This window comes from Antedon bifida, chromosome 11 (genome assembly GCF_963402885.1).
Source record: "Antedon bifida chromosome 11, ecAntBifi1.1, whole genome shotgun sequence".
NCBI lineage: Eukaryota > Metazoa > Echinodermata > Crinoidea > Comatulida > Antedonidae > Antedon > Antedon bifida.
The window spans coordinates 2,318,980-2,332,255 of NC_136236.1; the positions used below are offsets into that span (position 1 = coordinate 2,318,980).

The 13,276-nt window shown below is 30.6% G+C and overlaps 2 protein-coding genes across 5 annotated transcripts in view; both read left to right on the forward strand.

Moving 5' to 3' along the window:
- The first annotated feature begins 160 nt into the window (after positions 1 to 160).
- LOC144855940 (uncharacterized) lies at positions 161 to 1,614 on the forward strand. Its single transcript, XM_078713904.1, has 4 exons — positions 161 to 352; positions 691 to 744; positions 974 to 1,101; positions 1,302 to 1,614. Exons 1-4 carry the CDS (start codon positions 211 to 213, stop codon positions 1,485 to 1,487), a joined length of 510 nt encoding a protein of 169 aa, XP_078570030.1. The 5' UTR covers positions 161 to 210; the 3' UTR covers positions 1,488 to 1,614.
- Positions 1,615 to 2,034: 420 nt separating this feature from the next.
- Positions 2,035 to 13,276, forward strand: part of LOC144855369 (uncharacterized) — a 32,870-nt gene continuing 21,628 nt past the window's right edge. Inside the window, exons 1-5 of one of the 4 annotated variants that reach the window (XM_078713207.1) lie at positions 2,035 to 2,166; positions 5,216 to 5,299; positions 7,704 to 7,739; positions 7,845 to 7,880; positions 9,417 to 9,452. In XM_078713207.1, coding sequence (XP_078569333.1) covers positions 5,287 to 5,299; positions 7,704 to 7,739; positions 7,845 to 7,880; positions 9,417 to 9,452 — 121 coding nt within the window. In that variant the 5' untranslated portion in view covers positions 2,035 to 2,166; positions 5,216 to 5,286. Of the gene's footprint in view, positions 2,167 to 5,215; positions 5,300 to 7,565; positions 7,592 to 7,703; positions 7,740 to 7,844; positions 7,881 to 9,416; positions 9,453 to 13,276 lie in introns of those variants that run through there. The other 3 variants (XM_078713210.1, XM_078713209.1, XM_078713208.1) reach the window with 3 other exon arrangements.

Below are 13,276 nucleotides of genomic sequence, written 5' to 3' on the forward strand. Positions count from 1 at the left end.
GATTAGCAAAATCAAAATTTAACTTTTAAATTTAATTTTGTGGCGTGTTCCATCTTCCCCATTACACCTGCACAAACTCATTTGAATATCATCTGAATATACCTCGATTATGATAGCATTAAAAAAGACAACTGCCCCCTCTAGTGACAATACAGTGGAGTTCCTCCTAGTTCCCGTACTCACTAAAAGCAAGAGGCACATGCAACAACCATGCTTTCTGTTTCCAAAACAGATGAAAGTGAAAATATTGAGTGTTTAACTACTTTTCCGCAGGCCAAGAAGGGTGAAGATGAGAATTCAAAGACAATGACACATTCAAGTGTCCCACTAAATATAAATGACAGTAATATGGGTAGGCCTTACATTAGGTTTTATAAATTAAAAATCACACTAGGCCTAGGCCTAGCTACTGTTTTGTAGGCCTGGAGGCTAACACTGTCAGTCTAGCAAGTAGTACAGTTGTATTTGTAGGCTAGGTAGTCAGGTAGGCCTCTAGACCAGCTGCTAGTAGTAGGGCTAGGCCTAGGCTAGTCAGCATTCAAGATTGAGACCTCTTAATAGACTAAGGAGTCCTATCTAATCTTGCTTCTTAACTTTAGTCTGTACGAATTTATTCTTTACATTAAAACTAAACACCAAATTAATATTTTCACAGTTTTACTATAAAAAAATATTTATCTTTTTTTTCAGCATATTCACTTTTAATCGACTCAAAGCGCCCTTCAAGATTGCCACCAAGTTCAGGTACTGGTATAATCATATAATGCATAAAATCACTAATATTACATTTTTTTTAAATGAGGCTATCCACACAGCAGCTGTGCATACAATTTAAAATGTTCTATTAGCACCCTCGACCTTGCCAATGGTCAATATTTGTTGGCTATATTCAGAGGCCAGTACTAATAAATAGAAGAATGATTTATACAAGTTCTGCAATAACCATTTAATTGCTTTTTTTGTTGTTTTAAAGTTCTTAGCAAAGTGAAGTCGTTTCTCCCAGCAATGAAGGCTGCTAATGAAGACCTTATACTGAGCATGAAGGAAGGAACTGGTGGACTAGAGTTACCTGATGATTATGACGGTCCAGCTATCCAGATGGTCAGTATTAGCAATTAACAATTCCTCGCCTACCACACCCATCCCCCACCCCCACATTATTTAGACAAACACAAAATGGCGAGAAATTCTGTACACTAAAACGAATACATTGTCTCTATCGTATGATGACTATTCAAATAAATATGGTATAATGAATTTGAGTTCAAGTAATGGAAAAATAAACATTTTTTTTTTCTTAGGATTTGACACAATTTGCTTTATCAAGTTCAGATGACTCTAGCGATGAGGACGAACCAATCACAGAGCTTAATATACAGACTTCCAATCAGCTAAGACCAAGTATTGAAATATTGGAAGCAACAGATTCCGAACAACCCTTATGTACGCTAGAGGGTGCTATGACTGAGGATTGCACAGTAAAATGATAAACATTAAATATTCATTAAAATATAATAGCCATTTTATTAGATCGTTTTAGTTTTCGGAATTTAATATTTTAAATTCTTTTATATGTAATATATATTGTATATGAATAAAATAAGAATATTTGTACTTTGGTGTTTAGTTTTTTAAATCAATGTGACATGCCCATTAGTCTGTATAAAACAAACTACAGTATAATACTGTATGTAATGACTATCGCGCCAAGAACATATAGCTTTCTGTATAATGAATATAGGCTGGTATTATTTAAAAAGGACAAACTTTAGTGCAGAAATAAACCTATGATTTAGTCCAGGACTAACTTCAAATGGACAGGACTATAAACATTATTATATATCATAATGTTGAAATGATCAGTGTAGTCATAATTTGAGAACTACTACTACAACTACAAAAAACATTGAGGGACTGACCGACAGGGACTTTCATTTTCGCGTTTCAATTTGACGCGTTTTTCCGTATGAAACGAAAACGCAGTCAGGCGTAATCAGCTGACTTTTATTGTGATCACTTTTTGTTATTGAAAAAGTTTACACGAACGAACGAACGGGTTGTCATCATATAGATAGTAGACCTAAATAACATGTTTTTACGCTTTAATTGTTGACAATTGATAATGATAATAATTGATATAAATGAAAGTAAGAAGAATGAACGAAGGTAAGTTATTTTAATGGTATGTCACTCGAAAATCTGGCAAAGAACAAAAAAAAAAAGCTAGCCTCCCGGTGCGGAGGTGGTCTTCTCATAAAATATGACCGGATTAGGTCCAACGTATGGGTGTTGTAAGAGGTCCGGTTACGGTTCGCCCTTTTTGGCCTAGGCCTAACTCGTATGTACATCAATAGCCTATGTAGTTTGTGTTTTTTTTTTAAATACTTTTGCTGAAATATATTTTCATGACTGTCAATTTATCAGTTTTCATTAGAATATAATTAATTTAATATTATTATCATTATTATTAATATTTTAAGTATTATTTATTACCATTTATAGGCCTATTATTTATTAAATTATTTAAAATGTTGCCAAAAATAAATTAATGTCCTGGCTATGCTGTTATGTAAGAATAATTGACAGACTATCCTTATGCCGATCTACCATCTAACATCCCTCAAAACAAAATGGAGAGAAAAAACAAAGTTTGCGATTTATACAACCACCTTAACCAAACTTATTTTGCCCTCATATGGGGGGAGGGAATGCCCCTTGATCCACTAAATCCCTCTTTTTTTACTGTCTTTTTAATCACCAATTTATTTTACAATTTCCAGAATAACGCACAATTATTTCCTGATTGTAATGTAATTATGTAGTGAATCATTATTGCCTTGTTTACTCTCTATGCTGATATAATCTTCTAATAACATAAATATGTTTATAAAATTGAATGGGAAATTTCCCTTTCAAAGTTCAATATAACACAAGATAAGGTCTGATAAAACTTATGGAGAATTCTCCATAATAAACGTAGCTATAATAAATTTCCAAAATAAATGTAAATTGTTAAAATTTTCACCAAACAAAAGTACCAAAATAAAGTATATAGTACAGTGACGTGTATTGTTTATGTTTCAAAGGAAACTCCGTAATAAATACTGCAACCAAAACTAATCATGATAAAGATCAGTGATTGTACATGCCTTGACAAGATGTCAAAGGTCATTGTTTTCTACATATTTTAAGAAATAAATGAAATGTGCCGTAATTTTAATATTCTACTGTACAGCATGGTAGGTTTATTGTAGTGGATTTCAAGCGCCATATGTTTGAAATTATATTTAACTTTCATTTTTCCAGTCAATGAAATCACAGTTTTACTACTAAACTGTAGTATTACCAGGGAGTTGATAATTACTCCATGGTATTACTTATATAGTTCATCACACTATTGAAAATGTCTCCTAAACCGTTGAATGAATTGAAATAAGGCTTTAAGCTCTGTCTACACCATCAAACTAGTTTGACAAAAAAAGTGTGATGTGCCCAAATATGGTAGTGATATGCCCAAATATGGTAGTGATATGACATCATTATGTCATGGGCACATCACATTTTTTTGTCACATAAAGTTTGATAGTGTAGACATGCATTAGATATTCTTTATAGGTAGGAGGAGGAGCGGTCATTGCTTTTCCTTGGTTTATATTTTTATTCCTGACATTCTTTCTCTACCCAATCTGAACGCCCTCATTTTATTTTAAAGTGTCATATTATTTGCTTTAAACGGTTTATTATCTTTTTATAACATGTTAGCATTTCATGTATACTGGCTCTGTTTGTGTTTGACTACTGGAATGTGTGTGTATTTCTAGTGTCCTATTTGACATTTGGTTAAAAGGCTTGTCCTTTAATGTATAGTTATTAAACACTTGAAATCGCCAAGACACAGAGTACCAGGAAGGAAGTGGTAGCTTGTTGTATTACTTTTCACTGTATACATGAGTCTTTCCTAGTCAGATCAAATTCTATCAATTTATTAACGTATGCAAGAAACTCTGTAAGAACTACATTTTCAAAACATCACTGGGTCAAACAAACGTTACTAGGGAGCTATCAATTTGCTAAAACCTACAATGAGTTAAATATTTCAATTAATTGTGCGCCCTCGCTGTATTCCTCAAGGTTTCTATCTAGGTTCGGGTGACGACTAATGTCACGCTTCAACGAGTAAGTCCTCTACTAGGTTTCTGTACTACCTCCTCTCCTTTTGAAATGTTTCCGTCATTTAGACATACCGCTTTCCACAATTTGTTTCCATACTTTCTGTTTTTTTTTCTCTACTACAACATAACCTAAATTTAACAGTACACTATAAAACAAAAATCTTGTATTTAAAACTGCAGATCTGAATGAAGTCCATAAACACTGTAACCAGCCAACCACAATATTAACCCATGGAATTTTTTCTGAGAATATAATTACAATTGTATCATAATATACCTTTTTATATTATTCTTTACACTTTATTTACTTTTAATAAATAATATTAATATAATATAACTATTCTGTATTTTCTTTATCTAAAAAAGTTAAATAATCTTTTCGTTAAATTGCCGAATTTTTTACAAAATTCAAATTCTTTATCTTTACCAAACAAATTACACAAAACGCTCAAAACAAAAGCAAGGGTTATCTCACATTAAATGGGTTCATAAAAAGTTTAGAAAAAAAAATCATAGAATATTTTGATTGTGTTCTACTTTAGACGTCAGACAAATAGAATGACGTACTGTAGGAAACTGTGGCTTCGTATAAAAATTACTCATTCTATAGTCTTTGACGGATTATGATTTTGTTGTTGTTTATAAGAATTGGGATATTGGTATTAGTTTTTTATTGGTTTAAAGGGAATTACACGCTTGGTAAAGTCTAAGAAATGTTTACTTACTGTACATTGTGCTGTGTATATATGATTTTATGCTTCATATACTACCATGATTCAATTATAAGCCCATCACCGGCCCATTATAAGCCCATCACTGGCAGGAAAGTAGAACCGATGATCGGTGAAAAAAGGTTCAATGATCAATTGGAGTCAATCAAAACATTAACAATAACATTTGTTTTGATTTTTTTGCTAAAATATTTTGATAAAAATTGCTGTATGTCACAATCATAGCGGAAATGCTTGAAATGTACAAATTCTTTAATAAAAAATAACTAATTTATTTACGTTTCCTTGTTCTATTGTTTTACTTATCTTCAGGAGGTCTTAGGTAAAGGAACTGTTGAGGAGAGAGCTGGTCAAGTACTGTCAATGGCAAACAATTAAACACCATGGCTGATACAGGTAAGGAGACAAACCATCACAAGCAGTGGTGGATCCAGAATTGTTAATTATGCAATGGGGGCGTGCAGGGCCTAAAAACGGTGAAATGGAGTGTTAAACATAACCCAATATCCTATCATTTACATTGTAATTTTCACAATTTAGGGTAGCCCGGGCCGAATTCAGCTACTGTATGACAAAAATATAATGGCCATCATTTCCAAGCCTTCTCTTTAATAAGGCTTGGTTTTCGCTGCGTTGCATTACGTTGCGTTGCTAAGTGGGAGCCACGCTTTATTTTCCATTTTACTTTCCATTTTGTATGTTTAGTTTCTATTCCACATTTTATTCTCAATGAGAGGTTTCTTTTTAAAATCTTTGATGTAAACGTGCTAATACTAATAGTATTTAAACGAACTGAAACTATCAACCTAATGAGTGGGGTGAAATTAGCAATTTTGGTTTCTGTTTATTATATCTCTACCAACGTTTAAAAACAGTGTGAATATGTTGTTTGAAGGTTTGCATGGCGAAATCAAATGTTGGTATAAAGTTTGCAGTACACCACGTATATTAGTTCTGAAAAGAACTGTTGAGTTTCTCAACGTTTTTCGATCAATATGCTTTGATCGTCCTCAGGAGTAAGAATTTGCTTCGATTTCAAATGAAGCAATATATAGCCTGTTCACACTAGATGAGATTTTTTAGGATTTGAAATAAATAAAAAAACAATGCCATATAAGGGAAAATGTTAGAAACCCATTTTTACTGAAATTTTTTGTTATCTCTCTAGAAACATTTAAAGGCAGTGTGAATATGCTTCTATTTCAAATGAAGTGCCAATATAGTCTGTTCACACTAGATAAGATTTTTTAGAATTTGAAGTTTGAGATATATAAGGAACTATGCCATATAAGGGCAAATGTTTAGAAACCCATTGTTACTGAAAGTTTCTATGCTACAGTATAATGTTTACATTTTAAACAAGGTTTTCTCAGAAAAATATATATAGCATATTCACACAGATGAGATGTTTTTAGGATTTGAAGTTTTAAATAAATAAGAAACAATGCCATATACGGGCAAATGTTTAGAAACCCATTGTTACTGAAAGTTTCTATGCTACAGTATAATAATGTTTACATTTTAAACAAGGTTTTCTCAGAAGAAAGAATGAAATATATTTATTTATAATTGTTACTGTACTAACAATCATTTATATTCATATACACAGACCAGATGTTTTAACTATTGTATGTGATTAAGTTCCTGCTGTCTTATGACTCCCGACTGAAATCATTTCTACTAATTTTAGTTTACAAGCATTTAAATAGCTTTATCAATATTTTCTTACTGTCTCAAATTGATACTTAAATCGTAACTGATATATTATACTCAAACCTATAAAACGTTCAGCATGATTTTCTGTAGTGGCTTTAAAAGTAACAATAAAAGTTGTTTACAATAGCTTGAATGTCAAAAATAGTTTCCCCATTTTTTCAAGCAGATTTTCTATGTTATTTCATTAGATAGAGTAGGGAGATATAAAATAAGGTTAAATAAAAGGCTAATAAAGATATTTATTTTACATCTCTCTGGGTAGAGTAAAAAAACGTAAAACGTTTTACAGGAGATTAGTTTTGTTGAGCAACAAAACTTTCCAAAAATTTTTTTTAACCATTATAATTTTACAATCAAGGTTTTTTGTAACTTATATTAGTAGTAGATAAATATAAAGTATAGCGTAGAGAACAAAAAGTAACTTTTGAAGCCATCACCTAGGGCCGTATGACAAATATCTGACACCATTTATTGGCACCTTGATTTGCCAGCGTCAGGTAATGGTACCTGGGTTACCTTAGTCATTACCTTCAATTATGATCTGGTGTTTCCTCAAGCTGGATGCTATTTTTAGTAACATGAGTCGTAGCACATTACGCAAAAGTACAATAGTACCATTTGAGACTTTCTCTTCCACATGCACTGACTCATCGTCATATTGTCTGTTTTTTTTTCTTAAGTGAATGAATAAGTTTGTAATGAAAATATTTGAAACCCCGCTGATATTTGACATTGGTCATTGTTGATTTCAATACCAATTGATTGAAAGTTGAAGAATTTTTCTCACTATTTACATTACAGCTGATGGTGCGGCAGTCTAGCATAGGTATTATTGATTCTTGAGGTGATCAGACTTTATGGTTCAATTATTGATCAATGAAACAATACAATCACTGTTGTATAAAATGATGTATAATTTATTTTAATCATTTCTATGCCGGTACTGTAGGCGATAAGTCCACTCTTTAACATGTAGAGACATTATTTGTTTTATGTATTGTTTTTAATTTTTAACATTTTCCGTTTTTTAAAACTTTCTCAATTCTTAAAAACAAATAATTTTTTTAATTTTTCTCTTGTGCAGCTTTGGAGAATAATATGAAAACCAAGAGCCTTACAGGTAAGTTAATGTTTACCCATTTTAACTTATTAATTTAAAACTTTCATTTTCAAATTTCTAAAAACTATAACTGATGTATTGTATTTTTTATGATTCCGTTATTAGTTTTGGAAAATAATATGAAAACCGAGGCCATCACAGGTAAGTTCCTATTAATTTCAGTTTTACATTTAGTACATTCTGGTAGAGTATCTTGCTTGGTAATATCTAGTTCTTGGTTCAAATCCTATCCAATGCCAGGTTTTTTTTTATCAAGCATCTTGTGTCCTGTCTACCAATAGAATAGTTGGTTAACTTCACTAATAGGTTAGAAAGAACACCTAAATAGTAAATTGCCCCTTTCAGGATTTGAACCCATTATTGTGGAGTAAAGGATCAAACCAATATGTGCTGTAAATATTAATCAGATAAAACGCTTACATTTGAAGTGTTTTGATGAAAAGATTTTGGACTGTAGTGTTTAAATTAAAAGCCCTTCTACAAAGCTAATATGTTTGAACAACTAAATGGTTAAAACCCAGTTTTCTGGAGTAAAGGATCAAACCAGTATGTGCTGTATTTAAATATTAATCAGATAAAACACTTATATTTGAAGTGTTTTTGGTTTCACATGATTTGAAAGATTTTGGACTGTAGTGTTTGAATTATTAAAAAACCTTCTACAAAGCTAATATGTTTGAACAACTAAATAGTTAAATGCCCAGGATTCAAACCCAGTTTTCTGGGATATAGGATCACAAAAATATGTGCTGTATTTAAATATTGACCAGTTAAAACGGTATATGGGGTTTAAATTAATAAAAAGGCTTCTACAAAGCTAATATGTTTAAACAACTGAATAGTTAAATGCCCAGGATTCAAACCCAGTATCATGGAGTAAAAGGATCAGACAAACATGTGCTGTATTTAAATCATGGACCTATCTAACTTAATAGGTCCATGTTTAAACATTGACTAGTTAAAACGCTGACATCATATGACATACTGTTTAGTTATTAGTTTTTAGAATTACATTAGTATTAAGTCACAGATGTTGACAAGTGTTTCCTTGTAATACTTGTAATGGGTTTCACAGAGGATCATTGTTGATTGAAATTCACCATTCAATCGCCGCCACAACTACATAACACTACTTCTAATTGAATTTAGACTAAATTAGTACTTAATAAAACAATAGGCATTGTATCCAACTTAAGTGCATACTTATGGGAACAAATGGTATCAAAAGTGGCATTGTATGACTTGCAACGTTTTACACAAATCTTAGAGTGAGAAATTAAGATTAGGTTTACTGTTGGGTAATGTGACGTTTAAATTGTGGTTATTTTGATACCCCAAGTGTATGGATACATAAAATAGCAAACATTTCTCTATTTCATACAACCATAAAAAAAACTCTTTCTTTATAACTTATAGATTTTTATTGCTTTTTATAACAATAACATCTAATAATGTTCAACTAAAATGTAGACACAACTTCACACAACAATTATATATTCAAGAAACCTAACATTATATATATGTATATGTTTGTTTTTGTAATGAATGAATGCGTTAACAATTATGTAATATAATAATAATAATAATATTAATAGTGTACTAAACCCATGTTTTGTATAATATCTTCGAATATTTCCATCATTAACTAATCAAATATATATATTTTTTATTCATTAGCTTTGGAAAATGATACAAATACCAAAACATTACCAGGTGAGTTCAAACTCAGATTATTAAAAAAAAATTAATATTTCCTCAAATGTTATTGATGAGTTGTTTTGGTTCCTCGTGATTGAAAAGTACTTTGACTCACTGTAGTGTTTTAAATTATTAAAAAGCTGACGTCTACAAACAAACTGATTCATAGTGTCCGTGTCCAGGAAGTTCTTCATTCAGGGTCAAATCTTTGAGTTCGTCAGTCATGAGCATTTTAAAAAAATGCATTGTATGGCCTTACTGTATTAAAAGTACTGTATATGGCATAATATGGCCTATACTGTATTAAAAGCACTGTTTAAGGCATAATATGGCCTATACTGTATTAAAAGTACTGTATAAGGCATAATATGGCCTATACTGTATTAAAATCACTGTATAAGGCATAATATGGCCTATACTGTATTAAAATCACTGTATAAGGCATAATATGGCCTATACTGTACGATTAAAATATTGTACATGGCACATTGTAACTGGACTGTGCTAGTCGTGTAAATTCCAGACTACACGCAACGACAGATCATAATAGTTCCGTGCAAAGTTTATTTCCCGCAATGTATCCCACAATGCTTCATTTGCAGCGCATGGATTTTTAAACGGGGTGATTGTCATGATTAATCTTAGACTTTATTTAATCATGAAGATCCAAATCTTGATTTCAAAGAATACAATAATTGTGCACTAGATAAATTGACAGCAAAGATTGCTATCAACTTTCAAATACAAATGACAGATGTCTGTATTGTTTATTGTTGTTGTAAACAGACATCTATAATTCACATTACAGAATATCCAGTAGTAATAAAAAAAAAAAAATTAGGTTACTGTATAAAGAGTTAAAGGAAATAATAATAAAGTTAATATAGTTAAAAAAGAAAGTTCACGGAGTTACGAGATCTATTGGTCCATCATTTCTCGTACAAATAGGTTTCACAACAGCTTTTATCCAGTTTTTTTTTTTGCCAGTATACCGTACAAGAGTGATGTGACACTTTGAATTGAAATTGTTTTGTTAGTTTTTTTACTTATTTGTTTTTGTATATCTCAGAGCAAACATAATTTCTATGTATATTTTATATGCAAATTACAATAAATGGAAATAATTTTCCACTGATAAATAATTGATCTCTCGGATTCGACGGCTCAGTCCATTCATTAATTCATTCACAGTGCAAAAGTGATGATGAATTGTGAAGGCATGCTTTTGTGGTATTGTCACTTGTTTAGTGTTAATTGAGTTCCACAGGATATGTAAAGTATAAATCAGTTCCGTTGCTTAAGACATATTTTCCTTTGATGAGCATTTGCATAAAATCAAAGAATATTCTGGCAACCATGCAAATGACTTTTCATTCCTAGAAATCTTTAAGACCTTGACAACTAAATAAATGTTGCTTTCCATTATTTCATTTTGTAATTTTGATGTAGCCCCCTCTATATTATTTAAATACTCAAACTTTTTAGTAGACATTTTTTTAAGGAAAATAATAATTAATAACTTAGATTAATTTAGATTACGTCTTCTTGGAGTGACATTTAATTTATTTTACCCTTTTGATTTCTAATTTTTATTCCTAACATTTATATGAAATACAAAATTATTTAATGTATTCTTGTTTTCTTCTTATTGGTGCTTTCAAATTCTTCTGGTGTTAGTCTTTAAAATATGTATGAGAGCCCCCTCTATAGTTTACAAAATATAAACCAATAGCTTCCGTCCCATAGGCGACCGGACATACCTTAAAGTTAATTCAATTAAATAACATTAAGAAAATATTGAGACCGAACTGGGTAAAAAAAGTAATATTGAGTTTGAAAAAAAAGTGTAATGAGTTTTTTCGGAAAAAAATTAACTTTCTAGGGCAACTTACCACCTTAAAATTCTTAAAATAGAAATTAGATCTTAGGTAATTAATTACAACTATTTCCTGAAAATTCTTGAGCTTCCGTTGTGGAGAAACGTCAGTCATGGATGGAGGAATAAACAATATTATAACCAAAGTAAAGAAATCAATGAAGTGCAAAAAGTGGTTTATAGGGTGGAAGTGTTTAGGGTACCCATTATTCAGTACAGTAACTTCTGCTGGTTGTTGGTATCAAGATAAGACATAGGAAATAAGCAATTAGATATGCTTTATGTATTTTTTTAACTCTAACTTTGTTCTTTGCCCTAAATAGTAGTAAAACATGAAACATCTGTTCTTAAAAATCTTTTATTTTATTTATTTTTCGCTTTTGGTATTTAGAGCTTAAGTACCTTACTTCACAATAAAAACCTTAGAGATATTATATTATCTCTATGGAAAAACTACAACATCAAAAATACATTTTACATATTTTCCATTGCTTGGTATGATTATTCTACACTATATTATACCGATTATTTTTTTACTTTTCTACTTTAAGTAGATTTTAATTTTGTTTCATTATGTTAGTAAACGGGTAAAAAGTTACTATACGGAATATTCTCAAGTGATTTCACGTTTATTGGATCTAATAAATTTTTTTTTCAAACCGAATTCATTCATCATATCTTGGAAATTCATACCAAATTAGGAGTTTAGTAAAGATTGCCAGGAAATCATTACAATTCCTTAAATCATAAGTTAGTTTCATCTGACACGCAGATTAGATTCTAGTAATCACGTATTTAAAATTTTACGTCATTGTACTATGATTCTTGTTGGTACGGATATCAAACATAAAACCACTTCTTCTATTCTCCGTCGTGGGGTGTAGTGGGTGCCTGTGTGTATTTGTAACAAACTGAATTAAATTGGAATAAAACTGAAATTAACCCCAAAAAATATTAATACAGTACTTATTTATTCACAAGGGTATTATTAAGACTATTGTTAGCTGATATAAATGTATGATATTTGATCAAAGTTGTTTTTTAAGTACAATTTTTTTCAGATAGAAATTCCCAATAAAATCTTTTTTTTTCTTGTAAAAAAAAATTGTAAGTAGACCTATTTTTTGCATAATGATTATGTATCCCAACAACAAGATGATTGGTGACCTTTGTAGATGATGTCAATATTAAACTAGCATGATTAATACATATCCATTGACTCATATGCTTTTCATATAGTCTAGAGGAAATTGTAATTCTCTTTGAATAATAATGAAATTAAGTTTGCAATATGTCGCCGATGAGATATTCTAAAAGATATTGATAAAAAAACTTGAATAAAACTTTAAAGTTGTTTGTTTTGGCACCCCTGTTATACCACCTTTGTTATTGATTATTATTTTTTATTTATTCTCATTTACATTATTCTTCTTATTATTTATTATATCTCTGCATTAATTATAGTGGTTTTTTTTTCCTGCCTAAAGATTTTCAATTAATGATCGAAACATTGAATCATCTTAATATGAATTTATCCGTTGATTTTGATATAAATTCAAAAAGTCATACTGCATTGTTTTTATTTTATCAGTCTATTTCGTGCCTAGCTTTACCTGGATAAACCAACATTGGCCTATTTCTCCAGGAAGAGCAATACAACTCAAATACATACAAATTCATTGAACACCCCTATCAGATAACGGTACATATTTTATGTAATGTATGATAAAGTTATATAAAAATACATTTTGACTTCAATCAAGGTTGTGGTCAAAACAAATGTGTAGCAACTTATAAGCAAAACGCTGATGACATTGAAATATACCATAGAGATATTATTCACTATCTCTATAAATAAACTCACAATTTACAAAGGTAGCATGGTCATAATGAGGTCAGAAACACCATTTCTTACCTACAACTTATGCAAGGAAAGTGGTGACTATAAATTCATCTGGGTGGT